The 16,749-nt window shown below is 48.3% G+C and overlaps 1 protein-coding gene across 1 annotated transcript in view; it reads right to left on the bottom strand.

Moving 5' to 3' along the window:
• Positions 1-16,749, bottom strand: part of DYNC2H1 (dynein cytoplasmic 2 heavy chain 1) — a 1,848,033-nt gene that overhangs the window by 1,270,149 nt on the left and 561,135 nt on the right. Inside the window, exon 34 of the mRNA XM_029602426.1 lies at positions 1,223-1,405. Within this exon, the coding sequence (XP_029458286.1) occupies positions 1,223-1,405 (183 nt within the window). The remainder of the gene's footprint in view (positions 1-1,222; positions 1,406-16,749) is intronic.

The following is a 16,749-nucleotide window of genomic DNA, read 5'->3' as shown; positions in this document are numbered from 1 at the left end:
GACGGCATCACAGACGAGGAACTGATGCGACGGCATCACAGACGAGGAACTGACGCGAAGACATCACAGATGAGGAACTGATGCGAAGACATCACAGATGAGGAACTGATGCGACGGCATCACAGACGAGGAACTGACGCAAAGACATCACAGATGAGGAACTGATGCGACAGCATCACAGGCAAGACAAGAAGCTGGGAAGGTAGACATTGGCACTGTCTCTCAGGGCACCCTACTCAGCCCACCTTCATGGGTGGACCCAATGGGCTGGTCGTGGACCACCCTGTCCCACTACGCGCCCTCGGTTCGGTCCTGGATCCATCTGGGGTCGGGCCGAGGCCCAAGGGCACACGAAAAAACCCCTTATGTAACAGGCTGGGAGCAGTTCAATGGGCTCGCACTGCTGGCCTAAACCAGTGGCCTGGCCCAGGGGTCTGATCTGAGATCCAACGCTGAGCTGCTGCATCAACATAGTCCAATCATCTGCTAGAGGAAGAAAATACTGAATTTCTGCTGCTAGCACCACCTCCTAAATAGTGGTTGTGATATCACTGAGGAAAACAGTGCTGTCTGCCTGCATCTGCTGGTAGGGGAAAATAACCCACTTGTCCAAGGTTGGACAGATGTAGCAGGAAGAGACAGAAATGATTTTTGCTTCATAACATGTAGGTAATACATATGAAAAAATTATTTCCATTAAAAGCTTAATGATTTGTGTGGACAGATTTTGCAAAGTAGTATATGCCACTGCATGAATCTATATCTGTAGCTAGAAATACCTCAAAAGCTCCTACAGCAAGCATCTATTCAAAAGTGATCTCTTTTCTCACTTAACACTAACTTGATTTGGCTGAATTGTTAAGACTGTTCTTTAGTCCTGCTCAGATGAAAGTAAGGATGCAGCAAAATATTGAAGGCTGCATCATTCTATGAATCATCATACTCCTTCCACCTTATTGTTGCATTGTGAGGATATACCATCATAGTCATCATAATTAATCTTACTTAAAATGGTGCTTCATAAAAGATGCTTAGTAATGGTGGATAGGTAATGTGATAGATATTATTGCTTTGTATTCTCAAAACTAGAGATCTAGGAGTTCTACAGTTTCAAATCTGAACTAACTTTGCAGTATTCTAAAATTGGAAGGAACATTTTGAGATGTTTTTAAAGAACCTCACTGTCATTTGCCTACAAATAAAAATTAAAGATATACCACACCTCCTTCCCAAGCAGGTCACATGAAAGTCTATGGTGTTTCAAAGCATCCTGAATAGTTTGGATCTGCATGGATACAGCTGATAATACTGCTTCCTCCAGCCTGTTAAACTCATCAAAACAACCCCAAGCACCACACTTCACCAGTCCAACAAAGATCCGACCCATTGATTTTACATCAATACCCTAAAAAGGACATACAAAAAAACATGTTATATCTTAAGAAAACGTTTGTTACACACTATGACAGTAATTTTCAGCTTCCATGCAGTGCTTGTAGGCCCACTGGTACAAAAAAGATACTGGCCTGCAAGCTGATTTTCAAAGAGAAAATCCCCTCAGCGTTTACCTTTGAAAATCACTTACTCGGCAGGGACAGCAGGTACAAATATTACCACAGAGTTTATAAATGCAAATTTATAAACATATATACAGAGAGGGAGAGTTTGAGTTCATATAAGTTCTGCAGCAGAGTGAAAAAGCTTTATTTTCTTTAGGTTAAAAGGAAAATTAGTTTTACCTGATAATTTTCGTTCCTGTAGTACCAAGGATCAGTCCAGGACACCTGGGTTGTGACTCCGCACCAGTAGATGGAGACAGACTAAAACTTGTGGGCGGAGCATATATGCCCCTGTGCCAGTCACAGCCCCTCAGTCATACGTAATGTCAAAGTAGACAAAAGCCAAAAAGGCAACCATAACTAACCATACAAACTTGGTAGGGAAACGAAAGAAATCCAACACCCCTACCGAAACCAGACTCCCAAACCGGGGAGAGCAACTCAAGAAGGGTCAGCGTAGTGAAAGAAACAATAAAGAGCGGACTCTCCATTACTATAGCGCAGCACTGTGGGCGGGATCCTGGACTGATCCTTGGTACTACAGGAACGAAAATTATCAGGTAAAACTAATTTTCCTTTCCCTGTACGTACCAGGATCAGTCCAGGACACCTGGGATGTACCAGAGCCAACTTACCGAGGGTGGGAAGCAGAGAGTCCCGCTCGGAGTACCCTCTCTCCAAAACCCCCAGCTTCAGTAGCCTGAACATCCAACCGGTAATGTTTAAAGAAGGTATGCAACGACTTCCAGGTAGCCGCCCTGCAAATCTCTTGAGGCGACACCTGAGAAGATTCCGCCCAAGACGCAGCGTGAGACCGCGTCGAATGAGCCCGAAGACCCACTGGCGGCGATTTTCCACGCAGAAGATACGCAGAACCAATGGCTTCCTTGAGCCAACGGGCAATTGTCGTGCGGGACACCGCAGCACCTTTCTTTGGACCCGAAGTCAACACAAACAGATGATCCGTCACCCGATACGGATTAGTAACCTCTAGATAGCGAAGAAGGGACCTCCGCACATCTAGTTTTCCCAAGTCTTTCGTTTTCGGGTCCGAAGACTCCCCAAACATGAAAGCGGGAAGTTCAATCGACTGATTCAAATGGAACGACGACACGACCTTAGGAAGAAAGGAGGGAACCGTCCGCAAGGAAACCCCCGAATCGGAGATGCGCAAGAAGGGCTCCCTACAGAACAACGCCTGTAATTCTGAAACACGACTGGCTGATGCAATCGCCACCAGGAATACGGTCTTCAACGTGAGATCCTTGAGCGTATAACGTTTCAGGGGCTCAAACGGCGCTGAGCATAAGGCTGAGAGTACCCAGTTGAGGTTCCAAGACGGGCAAGGGGCCGCAACGGAGGACGGAGGTGCTTAGCCCCCCTAAGAAAGCGGGAGATATCTGGGTGGAGAGCCAGAGAGACTCCCCGGACCTCACCTCGCAAGCACCCAAGCGCCGCCACTTGGACCCGAAGGGAATTGCACGCTAAACCTTTGGCGAGCCCCGCCTGGAGAAACGCCAAAATATCAGAAATAGAAGCGGAAGTGGGATTCAGACCCCGCTCCACGCACCATTCCTCAAACACTACCCAGACCCGAACATAAGCCAGGGAAGTAGACTGTTTTCGGGATCTCAGCAACGTAGTAACGACCGCATCCGAGTAGCCTTTTCTTTTCAACCGGTACCTCTCAAAGCCATGCCGCGAGACAGAAGTGATCCGCATCCTCCAAACAGACGGGGCCCTGCCGAAGAAAGCCCCGCGAACCCCTGAAGGCGAAGGGGGGCGGCCACCGACAACTGGACTAAGTCCGCAAACCAGGGACGGCGCGGCCACTCCGGCGCCACCATGATCACGTTGGACGGGTGCAAGTCTATGCGCCGCAGAATCTTGCCGATCATGGGCCACGGTGGGAACACATACAGAAGCACATCCGCCGGCCAGGGAAGCACCAACGCATCGACTCCCTCTGCGTCCCTTTCGCGACGTCGACTGTAAAATCTCGGAGCCTTTGCGCTGTGCCACGTGGCCATCAGATCCATGTGGGGCGTTCCCCAAGTCTTGCAGATGAAGAGAAACGCCTCTTCCGCCAGCTCCCACTCTCCGGGATCCAGACGGTGACGGCTGAGAAAATCCGCCTGGACGTTGTCGACTCCTGCAATGTGGGACGCAGCGAGATGGCTGAGATGCCGCTCTGCCCAGAGCATCAAGAGCCACGCCTCCTCCGCCACTAGAGGACTTCTTGCCCCGCCCTGGCAATTGATGTAAGCCACGGTGGTAGCGTTGTCCGACAATACCCGGACCGCCTGTCCGCGTACTAGGGGTAGAAAAGCATGCAGCGCCAGACGGACCGTTCTGGTCTCCAGCCGGTTGATAGACCACCGGGTCTGCGACTCTGACCACAGACCCTGAACCGACTTCCCTTGGCACACTGCCCCCCAGCCGGAAAGACTGGCATCCGTGGTCACCACCGTCCAGTCGGGCACCAGAATGGACACTCCACAGGAGAGATGCTTGGAATCCCGCCACCAGCTCAGGCTGGCTCGCGTCTGACCCTCGAGAGGGAGAGGTAGATAAAAATCCTTGGAAACCGGTTTCCAGCGGGAAAGCAATGAGGACTGCAGCGGTCGTAGATGAGCGAACGCCCAAGGGGCTAACGCCAGAGTGGATGCCATAGACCCCAGAACCGTCAGGTAATCGCAGACTCGTGGCCGGTGTAGCGACAGAAGACGTAGCACCTGAGACTGCAGATTGCATATCCGTTCCTGAGAGAGAATCACCTTGCCTCGCTTCGTGTCGAAAAGGGCTCCAAGATACTCCAAGGACTGAGAAGGTTCGAGATGACTCTGTTGTAGTTGACCACCCAGCCCAGGGACTGCAAGAGCTGTAACCCCCTGGTCACCGCCTGCCGACACAGACTCTGAGACTTCGCTCGGATTAGCCAATCGTCGAGGTAAGGGTGAACCAGCAGGCCTTCCCGCCGCAACTGCGCCGCCACGACCACCATCACTTTCGTGAATGTCGGAGGCGCTGTCGCTAGGCCGAACGGGAGCGCCCGGAACTGGAAGTGCCTGCGCAGAATGCAAAACCGCAGGAACAGCTGAAAAGCTAGATGGATGCCTACATGAAGGTATGCTTCTGTGAGGTCTAGGGACGCCAGGAATTCGCCGGGGCGCACTGACGCGATCACGGAACGAATGGTTTCCATCTTGAAATGAGGAACCCGAAGGCATCTGATGACTCCCTTCAGATCCAGAATGGGGCGGAAAGAGCCGTCTTTCTTGGTCTAACTCGTAGCCGTGTCTTATCACGTCGAGGACCCACTGATCCGACGTTATGCTGGCCCATTCCTCGAGAAAGGAGAGACGCGCCCCCACGTTTGGGACAACGTGCCGAGGCCACGAGGAGGGATGGGCCGGCCGGACTTCATTGTGAAGGCTTGGCCCCCGCACCCGACGGAGCCCCTCCTTGCCGGCCAAAACGCTTGCCCCGAAAGGACTGCTGCCACTGAGCGTACCGCGAGGAGGACGACCTATATGAGGATCCAGAGGATCTTTGCGGTCTGGACTTCCTGGGCCCCCGGAACCGGGCTCTGCCTGAGAAGGAAGATCGCGGACGGGCCCTATCCTCCGGCAGCTTAAACGCTCGATTCTCACCCAGGGAAACCAACAAATCATCTAACTCCTTGCCAAATAGCAATTCCCTTTAAATGGCAATGCCCCGAGGTGAGCCTTGGAAGAGCCATCCGCTGCCCAGTTGCGCAGCCAAAGAAGACGACGCGCCGACACCGCTGCCACCATGGAGTGAGCTGAGGTGCGCTACAGATCATGGAGCGCATCGGCCCCATAGGCAATGGCTGCCTCCAACCTGTCTGCTTGAGAAGCTTCCTCTGCAGAGAGACCTGCATTCGCCTGAAGGACTTGAGCCCAGCGCAGACTAGCCCGCATAGCAAAATTCGTGCACATGGCGGCCCGCACTCCTAGGACAGAGACCTCGCAAATCTTTTTGAGTTGAACCTCCAACTTCCGGTCTTGAATATCCCGGAGGGCTGTCGCTCCCGTGACCGGGATGTTAGACCTCTTCGTGACAGCGGACACCGCCGAATCCACTTTTGGGAGCCGGAGGAGCTCCAGCGCATCCTCCGGCAAAGGGTAAGGCTTGTCCATGGCCTTGCTGACCTTCAAATCCAACTCCGGAGTATCCCATTCCTTGAAGAGGATATCCGTGGACGAAAAAATGAAAAGGAAAAGCAACCGCCGGCCCTGTGAGCCCGAGCAGGACAGGATCCATATTTGCCTCCTGGCGGACCACCACCGGAGGGGCATCAATCCGCAGCTCCTGGAGAATGGCCGGGATAAGCAGCGACAGCTCCTCCCTAAGGAACAAACGCACCACCTTGGGGTCATCCCCATCGACGGCCTGTGCTCTTTTCCCTGTAGCGAGCTGCGCGGAGCCATCTGACGCTGCCTTCCCGGCTCCCGGCAGGGGTTCCTCAGAGGCCTCCGTGTCCGCCTCGGCGGATCCTTCGGACTCCGAGCCCTGCGGCACCCCTCGCGGAAGCCGCTTGCTCCGGCCCGCGGCCTGGGCGACCTTCGCCGTCCTCCTGGCCGGCTTTTTCTTCGGCGGGGACCGGTGGACCCGAGCGCGCGAGGCGTCCCCCCGACTGCGCTTGCTTCGCCTATATCGGAGCACCTTGCGCAGCAAAGCACTAAATCCTCTGAGAGCTCGCCCGAATCCGAAGAATCGATTTCCGAAGTCCCCTGGGACCGGGGCCCCTCCGAGAGGGCCTCCCCCGCCGCACCCCACTGCGGGGAGAGCTCAGGGGGCAAAACCGAGGCCTCCACCGTTTCGCGTGAGACTACTCGGCCGGTGGACAAAATGGCCGCCACTCCCGCGGAAACCGGGAAAGAACCAGGAGGCCTGTCAGGGGCCCCTCCCCCCTGCGACGGCGATCGTGCCACCCGGGAACGGGTCCCCCGAGGTGCCCCCGATGATCCCTCGTCTCCCGGGACGCAGGCCGAGCCGCAGGCCGTCCCGGGAGAGACGCGCGCGCGCCGAGCCGCAGGCCCTGCACTGCGAGCCGCGCGGCATCGAGAAAATCGCGGGAAAACAAAGGACGCGCCGAAAAACACTGAGGGGAGCTGAAGAAAAAGATAAAAATCACCGCGGCGAAATCGGCGACCTCCCCCCTGCCGACGACGCCCCCCCCCCCCACCCCGAGCGGGATGGGACGGAGCGCAACACCAGGCAACGGAGAGCCGACAGAAACAAAAGTCAAACACTTTTTTTTTTTTTTTTTTTTTTACAGAAAACGCTGTCCCTGGTACTGAAAAAGCCCTCTGTCCTGCAGGGGTGAGTGAACCGGGCTCCCCGGTGTCACCCCTGACGCTGCTACTAGTCCAGCCGGGTCCTCAACCCTAGCAGCGGCCTCCACCTGGGGAGGGTAGTCCCCTCAGGACCTCTCAACTCCCCAGGGAGGCAGGGCAACCGGGACTAAAATTAACCAAATTAAACAAAAAACTCAATTTACAGAAAAAAACCAAATAGGCCTAATAGAAAATAAAACCCAAAAAGCGAACCTGACTAACAACCAGAATCAGGCCCGACAGGGCTGTGACCGGACCTGCACCACCTACTGGAGACAGAGTAAGACTGAGGGGGGGCTGTGACTGGCACAGGGGCATATATGCTCCGCCCACAAGTTTTAGTCTGTCTCCATCTACTGGTGCGGAGTCACAACCCAGGTGTCCTGGACTGATCCTGGTACGTACAGGGAACATAATTTTCACATATTTCTTTTCCCTTTGCATTGAGATACCAGTCCTCACTTTTATTTGATGCTTATTTCTTATATTTAGAATTGTATTAACTTTGTTGGAGGAAGGCAGTTTGCCTTCCCTTGTGTATTAACTGGAGCTGCCCATCCAGTGATCTGATGCAGGACAAAAGTATGCAGAAGTAGGATTCAAACATTTGGAAAATTAGGTACAAAAAGAGTCCTTGGAAGTCAGAACCCAGCATTTATTCAAAGAGCTTTAAACCCCAGGAAAAGGAGAGATGGCATCTCAGGAGATTGTAAAACAAAGGTTAGCAACCCACTTATGAAATCTCAGTGCCTGTTCTCTGGATTTTCAATACTGAAAGACTATTTGGCAACTATGAACCTCACACACTGTTTCAATCAAAGGGATTTTCTGGCCCTAGCATTCTGTGAGCCAAAATTTCAAAAGGAAATAAGCATTGCAGTTAAAAACAGCTCAACCCTTTGATCTCCACGGATACACTATCTTCTAATTCAACGGTTCTCAACCAGTGTTTTACGACACTTCCTGGTCCCCCGCTAACCCAGTTGCTCCCCCTGCTCAGTGAAATAGGAACTCATCCTCCGTCCAGGCTTAAAATGTTGACAGTCCGGGTGAAACACAGCAGGAGAGCTGGAGTCAGCGGTACCAACATGGTCTCTTGTTCCCACCCCCCGTGGCCCAGAAGAGGAAGTGGTATGCAGCGGGCACGCACATGGGAAGAAGAGACCATGTTAGTGCATGCAGCATTAGCCTGAAGAAGAGAGGCGCAGCCTGAAGAAGAGCAGTACTGCACAAAGCAAAAGAGGTGCAACGTCAGTCTCCGTGGATGGGAGTCCTTTCTCAAAGCTGCGAGGGCTGCAAGTGGAGGAGGCTGCTGCTGTCGCTAGTTCGGTAGGAAAAGAGAGAGGGAAAGTGAGTGAGTGAGCAAGCATATGTGTGTGAGAGACAGCATGAATGTAAGTGTATGATTGAGAACCTGTACGTGTGAGAGAGATCATGTGTATGTATGATTAAGAGCCTGTGTGTACAATTAAGAGAGAGAGAATGTGCCTATGTGTGATTGAGAGCCGGTGTAGGTGAGAGAGCATGTGAGTATGTAATTGAGAGCCTGTATGTAAGTGAGAGAAAGAGAAAGCATGTGTGTAAATGTGTGAATGAGAGTCTATGTGTGTGAGAAAGACAGCATGTATGTAAGTGTGTAATTGAAAGCCTGTGTGTGAGAGAAAAAGAAAGCATGTGTGTAAATGTGTGAATGAGAGTCTAAGGGGCGGATTTTCAGAGCCCTGCTCGCCGGGAAGCCTATTTTACATAGGCCTCCCGGCGCGCGCAGAGCCCCGGGGCTCGCGTAAGTCCCGGGGTTCTCCGAGGGGGGCGTGTCGGGGGGCGGGCCCGGTCGTCGCGGCGTTTCGGGGGCGTCGGCAGCGTTTTGGGGGCGGGTACGGGGGCGTGGCTACGGCCCGGGGCAGTCCGGGGGCGTGGCCGCGCCCTCCGTACCCGCCCCCAGGTTGCGGCCCGGCGCAAAGGTAAGGGGGGGGGTTTAGATAGGGCCGGGCGGGTGGGTTAGGTAGGGGAAGGGAGGGGAAGGTGAGGGGAGGGCAAAGGAAAGTTCCCTCCGAGGCCGCTCCGATTTCGGAGCGGCCTTGGAGGGAACGGGGGTAGGCTGCGCGGCTCGGCGCGCACCGGCTATACAAAATCCATAGCCTTGCGCGCGCCGATCCAGGTTTTTAGCAGATACGCGCGGCTCCGCGCGTATCTACTAAAATCCAGCGTACTTTTGTTTGCGCCTGGAGCGCAAACAAAAGTAGGCTATTCGCGCGCCTTTTAAAATCCGCCCCTATGTGTGTGGGAAAGACAACATGTATGTAAGTGTGTGATTGAAAGCCTGTGTGTGAGAGAAAAAGAAAGCATGTGTGTAAATGTGTGAATGAGAGTCTATGTGTGTGGGAAAGACAACATGTATGTAAATGTGTGATTGAAAGCCTGTGTGCCTGTAAGTGTGAAAAGACAGATAGCATGTGTGTAAATGTGTGATTAAGAGCCTATATAAGTGAGCGAGAAAAAGCATGTACATCTGTGCGTGACTGAGAGCCTATGTGAGAGAGCGAGCATGTGAATACACATGTGACTGAGAGCCAGTGTGAGAGAAAGAACTTGTGTGTCACAGAGAGAGGAGAAAGTTGCAAGCAAACCATCCCTCCTCCTGCGAATTCAAAACAATCCCAGGGCACCCGGATTCCCAGATAAGCATTTTTTTATCCTTATTTTTCATTATTGGGTCTTTGTGTTTACTATTTTGAAATATTTTATTGGTATCTAGAAATGTTTTATATGAATTTTTAATAATTGAATTTTCCATTCATCAGCTGTTTTGAAATCTGTTCTTTTTGTTAGAATGGTTTTACTGCTATTGATTTTATATTTCTTGATTTGTTTTGAGGACTGGTGAAGTTTCTCTTTTTCCTTTGTTCCACTGTATATAGTCTCTCTGGCTTGTTGCAGTTTCCAGTTCAGTTTTTGTCTGCATATTTCTAGTTATGCATTATGGTCTCTTTATTCTTTGTTAGGTGAATAACTGCATATGTGACTGAGGTGATGTATTCTGCTGATGTGTAGTTTCTGTGTAGGGCTCTATAGCAGCCTGGCTTGATCAATTTTCCTAATAAGAGGTGTACTGGTGCTTAACGCCTGGTGTAATTTTTTCAGTGTTGCCTTTTCTTAGGTAAGGTGGTTACTGTTTGAGTACTGGAAATTGGTGTTTTGGTATGGGATGTTTACTATTTATGCAATTTCTGTTCAGAGTACTTATCTTTCCTTTGTGTCATTCTTAACAACAAAAATAATACTGAACCTTTATTTTTTATTTCCGCTGTGAATTGTAATGAGCAGTATGTCACACATGTGAGCATGGTCTGTCAGGGAAAAAGGTTGAGAATTCTAATCCAGTAAGGCCTGTGACCAATACTTTCAGTTTTACTGTGCCACCTAGTGAATATTTGATGAATATTGACTTATGCTATACCACCACAAGGTGTTTCAGCAAAATCATCCTACCCACTCCAGATATCATACCTTTCACCCTACAGTCCACTAATACAGTCCTCCCAAACAAGTCACTTTCCCCACCCCACCCTCTCTTTCAGTTTGGCCTACATAATGCACACCCCACCAACAACAAAAATCCCTCATCATGGACCTAACTGAAGAATTTAAAGGCCACATCCTATGTCTCACAGAGACCTAGATATGGAAAGGTGATACTATCACCTTTACCCAGTTCTACCACCAGATTGCCAGGTGCATCATACACCTCAGTCCATGGGCCATGGGGGGGGGGGGGGGGGATGGTAGCTGGCATCTATCAATCCCTGATGTTTGACCAGGCCATAACCAAGCAAGCAGGCAAGTCAGACTGCCTTGTCTTGAAAGTGCAAAGAGACGAGGGACCTAAACTTATCCTAACCTACCACCAATCAGATAATCAGCTGATTCTTTCCTCCAGCTCTTAGAACTCCTGTATGACCCTGCAGCTTCTACCAACAAATTCCTCATTCTGGCAGACTTCAACAACCATGCAGAGGCCCTCCCAAAGGTAACATTATCAACTTTCAACAAAACATGGAGGATCTGGATCTCACTCAGCTAAACAACTGCCCCCCACCAGGCTGGCCACCCTCTAGACTTGATATGCCACTCCCCTAGAATCTATGTAGATGATGTTCAGTAATGGTGGATCTAATCTCCTGGTCAGACCATTACCTAGTGCAGGCTATTTATTTATTTATTTATTTTAAACTTTTCTATACCGACATTCGTTTGCACATTGCATCGGTTTTCATAGAATGGGTATAAAATAACTTTGAAAAAGAAAAGAAAAGTTATATGGAACTGGGAATTAAAGGAACCTTGGTTGTATAAGGAAGAAAGTAAAGCAAAGTCAGGAATACTAAAACAAAGAGTTTAAAGATAAATTTAATGCATAAATAAACTTGGTGGTTAAAAACCATAAGGGGAAGGGGCTGAGGAAAGGAGGGGGAAGGATGAACGGTGAAAGGGTTGACTGAGGGGAGGAAAATAGTTCTGAGGAGAGTACAATTGGGTGGAAAGAAGGGATATGTACAATGGCGAGTACAGTGAGGGTGAAGGGAGGGGATTATATAAAGGCCTGTTTGAATTGACAAGTTTTTAGTTTTTTCTTGAAAATCTGGGAGCAGTGTTCTTGGAGAAGGTCGGGGGGGCATAGAGTTCCATACTGAAGGTCCAGTTATGGATAGTGCAAGTTCTTTCGTAGAAATGTGATGGGTAAGTTTGTGAGAGGGAGTGCAAAGGGATCCTTTGTAAGCAGATCTGGTGGGTCTATGCTACCCACCACAGTCATCACCCTTCAATATTCCTGAACCTAAACCTCTTATCGGTTTTGAATCCCTTATTACTAGTTATAGCAAAGGCAAGCTTATTAAACCAGCAAAAATAGCAGTCACTTCAGAGCCAGCAGAACACCGTGTCCAGCAATGAAATAAAGAATTCACTACAGTCAGTGACACTTTAGCCCCCTGAAACCCAATCCAACTAGACCTCACAGGAGCTCCTTTTTATTCAATGATGGTCTGCTTCAGGAGTCCATAACAACCTTTCCAACTTGAGTGGAAATGGCATAAACAAAAATCAGACACTAACTTACACATTTGCAAGAAACATGCAGAAAAAAAAAATACAAGATAGTCATTTGGCTGGCAAAAAAAGACTCTCTCTCCAAACAACTCAAACTTGCATTCAGGGAAACTATTCCAACTAATGAAGAGCTTCTCTAGTCCAGACTCCATGGCACCTAGTACCACCACAGAAGGCACCTGTTGCGCTCCCCAGCCTCTGCAGCCCCGTGGACGGGCTCACTCACTCCCAATGCCAGCCCTCCGGGTTGGGCCCATCCTCTCCGACGGCGGCAGGCAGCTGTTCCGTGCTCGCTCTGCTCCCTTGCTTCCTGGGCCTCCCCGCGCGATGGGGAGTTCCTCCAGGCCCAGCTAGGCCTCTCCTCTGCCACGCGGTCAGTCGCCGCCGCTGTCCCCCTTCTGGCCCAATGGCCTTAGGTGTGCACACATGCCTCTCAATTGGATTTAAAGGAATCACGGCAGGGAAGCTACCCACGACCCCTTCTGATGACATCTGCAAGATTCCCTATATAAGGCAGGCTCTGGCAGTCAGAGCTTGCCTTGGCAACAGTTCTCCATGCTGTTCTGCTGTGCTCTGTGTTGCCTGCATTCCAGTACCTGTTCCTAATCCTGCTTCAGTTCCAGTCCCTGTTACTTTTCCTGCCTTCTACTTCCCTTCAGATGCACTTGCCTGCCTCTGACCTCTTGCCTGGATTCGACTTCATGCCTTGCCACCTGCCTCTGACCTCTTGCCTGGATTCGACTTCGTGTCTTGCTGCCAGCCTCCCAGCAGTCACCTGGAGCAGCCTTCCAGTTTCGCCATCTGCTTCATCCGCAGCTGGACTTCTCCGATAACCGCTGTCCTCAGGTGTGCCACTCTTTGGCCAACCCTACTCAGTAGATGTCTGGTAATACTTTGATTCAAAAATTCAAGCTAACTACTCCTTTGTCACCATACCTTTGTCACCTCCCACAGGCCCAGGCAATAAAAATTCACTAAACACTCCTCTTCCAACCTCAGCAAGACCAATTCAACTTTCACCAGACTGCATCCCACTGTCTGATTTCAGGGCAATCTTCAGCAAAGAAGTAGAGAAGATCCTCCAGAGGATCAATCAGTCCCCTTCATATTTACAACACATACCTCACAAATTCATATGCAGCCTGAAACAAGCCTTAACCCCCTGGCTAACTATCATAATGAATTCTATGATAACCGAAGGCAAATTACCTCTTCCAATTAAAAGGTTTGTGATCAAATCCATTTTGAAGAAATAAGATACCAACCCCAGAATAGTCAATCACTATCATCCAATCTCAGTCTTCCATTCCTATCCAAGCCAGTACAGAAAGTGGTCTATTTTCAATTCCTGATTTCTAAGAGGCAGCCAGCATTCTCCACCCACACGCCAATCTGGTTTCAGGAAAGGTCATGGAATTCAATCTATCCTATCAACCTTAACCACCAGTATCCATCTACATGCTCATTAAGATGGTGACTCCCTCCTGGTCCTACTACACCCTTCCTCCGTATTTTAACTGTTGAGCAACCACTCCTGCTACAATGCTTGAGAGACATCAGCAATGACAGCTTTGCTCTTGAATGGTTCAAATCATTCTTGACCAACCAATCACAGTCTGTATCATGGGCCAACAGAACATCCACACCTAGGGATGTCACCTGAGGAATGCCCCAAAGTTCAGTGTTTTTCCCAGTCCTTTCAACATAGAAACATAGAAATGAGAGCAGAAAAGGACCAAATGATCCACCTAGTCTGCCCAGCAAACCTATGCCAGTATCTGCTGCACTGGGCACGATACTCTCATGCTTATCAGTTTCCCTGACCGTAAAAGTCAGGGCCCTTGGATGCTGTCTGAATCCAATTTTTCCTTCACCCTTGCCATGGAAGCAGAGAGCAATGATGGAGCCGCATCAAAAGTATCAGGCATAATTATGAAGGGTAGTAAAAGCTGCCACAGCAAGTTACCTCCATCTTTATTTGTTCCCTAAACCGTAAAAGTTGGGCCCTCTTTGGTTTCTGTCTGAATCTAATTCCCCTTTTCCCACTGCAGTTGAAGCAGAGAGCAATGATGGAGTTGCATTAAACCTTGATACTATTATTTGTTAAGGGTAGCAACTGCCACACCAGCAAGTTACCCCCAGTTACCCCCTTGTACTCTTTTCTTTAATTCCATCCTCTAGCCTTTAGGGATCCACAGTGTTTATCCCATGCCCCTTTGAATTACTTCACTGATTTCATCTTCCCCACCTCCTCCGAAAGGGCATATTACCTGCTGAATAAAATATCATCACAAGTAGATAACAGGTCTGCAGATATTGTTCCAGTTGATATATCTCATTTATCCTCCTTCCTAGAGAGCTCAAAGGAAGAAGTAATAACATCGTCAACTTTGTCACTTTTGCCTTCGATTCAGACCGGGACTTTGGGCTAAAAATGTTTTTCGAAGGAGAGATATGTTTCTATGATATAAAATTCAAATGTTCCCGGATGTTGCTAAAGTAACACAGTCAAAAAGAAAGAGTTTCCTGATAATGCCCCCTGCTGTACTTAGTTTGGGCGCTGTCTTTTGGTTATATTTTCCATGTAAATGTGTTATCAACCACGCTGGGGTTAAATATGTCTTTTTTGATCCGTCCCAGCTGAATTCTTTTCTGAATGATAGAATAAGACAGGATTCATCCCCCATCGTAACTAGCTCTTAATATTCTGTTCTGACAATAGAATTTAGACAGCTCAACAGATTAGCAGGAGGTGGCTTCTTACTTACTTATAATTATGTTCTTTAAATTTCTTCACTAAATTTCAAGTGGAATACCCTCCCTTTTAGTGGTCTAAAATGGTATTATTGAGATTATGTAATACCTTGTTGGCTTTTTTCTGCTCCTATTGTATGTGTCTCTTTATACCATTTCTTGTCAAGTGATTTAAACTTACCTGTTTAAAAAAATGATAAATAAAGAACTAAAAAAAAAGATGAATATTCTTCCAAAATTGCTATATCTCTTTCAGCATGTTCCTTGCATTATACTTCATCAAGTGTGTTCTGACCTATACAGCCTGATGGCTAAGTTTATATGGAATTATAAACCGGCAAGGATTAATCTTAGTCAGTTGTGGATGGGTAAGCAACAGGTAGGGATGGCCTTGGCCAACCTTCATATTTATTATTGGTCAGGTAGATTGGTATGTCTTCAGACCTGGATATGCGAATCACATTGAACATGGTTGTCTCAAGAGCGAGAACAAGCTGATATAGTGAGCTTGGCTGTGTTACCTTTTTTATCTCCTGCTTCCCCACAGTGTCGTAGGATCTGTAGACGTAGTCCTGTGTTGGCACACATGCTTCGAATTTGGTGGCAGGTCATTAGATTTCTTGAACAAGACAGGGAAAATTTATCACCAATTTCTTCCGCCATATATAGCAATCCAATGTTATTGGGATGTACTTTTACCCCAGTCTTTAAGAATGGAAGGAACAGGGTTTGGTTGTCTTAACTCATCTGTGGGATGATAATGGTATGCAGCTTTTCCAGTCACTGGTGCAGGACTATGAAATTAGCCCCGGCTCACACGCTCAATATTTGCAAATACAACAGGCCCTGTTGAACCTTGTGAATGTGGAGAGTCCTCCATCTGTTTAATGGATTGGAGCAATTTATTAGTGACCCTGATGCACGGGTACATGGTGTTGCATTAATATACCAAGTCTTCTGGAAGGTAAATATGGGAATGTGACCCCCCAAGCTCTCACAGATGTATGGAACACGGATTTGGGCATAACACTTGTCAGCTGAGACTGGAAAACTTTCTGGTTCCCTGCTTATATTTCTATTTGTGCACGGAGAATTGCTCTAATATCAAGATTCTTGCATAGTAAATACCAAACCCCTGTATTTTATAACAAAATTTTTCCCACCTTTAATAATACTTGCTAGAAGAGCTGTGGAGAACATGGTACATATCTACACATGTGGTGGTACTGCCAAAGCACTCAGTATTTTTGGTCCCAAGTTACACAAGAAATCGCTGATATAATGGGTTTCCCAGTTCACATGGGGTCAAAGCTTGGTTTGTTAGGTTGCTGGGCTGGCTCCTTAGTCCTGTTAATCATAGGGTATTAGTGGGGCAATTACTATTGGTGGCTAGATTTACCATTGCAACCTTTTGGAAAATCCTATACTGGATTATTGGCGTAACTAAGTATGTGAAATTGCTGATATTGAAAGATTGCATTATGATTTCAAAAAAGAGTTTTTCAAATATGAACAAATTTGGGGCCCTACCTTCAATATTTACAAAATGACAATTGTTAAACCTCTCGATTGGAATTTTGTCTGCATTGTATTGTTTACTTTATGATATATGCTGATACTGACTGGAGTTTGTAATACTGTTGTATGCTGAAAACATTGTTAAACAGTTTAAAAAAAAAATAACTTTACCCTCCCTTTTACAACCTTAAGACTCTATATGTAGTCTGGGGATACAATTGGACCAGCATTCCACAATGCAAAACCAAATGTTAGCAGTGGTAAAGACCTCCTTTATACATCTACAACAGATTTATCAACTGCATAACTACTTTGAGAATCGCAACCTAGCTACTATCATACATTTGCTGATCACCAACTACACTGAATACTGTAATATTGTATGGAATTGCACTATGTAATCTCAAATGCCTCCAAATTTTATAGAGCACGGACTCTAGACATCTGTT

The sequence above is a fragment of the Rhinatrema bivittatum genome, chromosome 5, assembly GCF_901001135.1.
Source record: "Rhinatrema bivittatum chromosome 5, aRhiBiv1.1, whole genome shotgun sequence".
NCBI classification, from domain to species: Eukaryota; Metazoa; Chordata; class Amphibia; order Gymnophiona; family Rhinatrematidae; genus Rhinatrema; species Rhinatrema bivittatum.
Note: the sequence above shows the minus strand (reverse complement) of the source record. Positions and strands in the feature narration are given on the sequence as shown.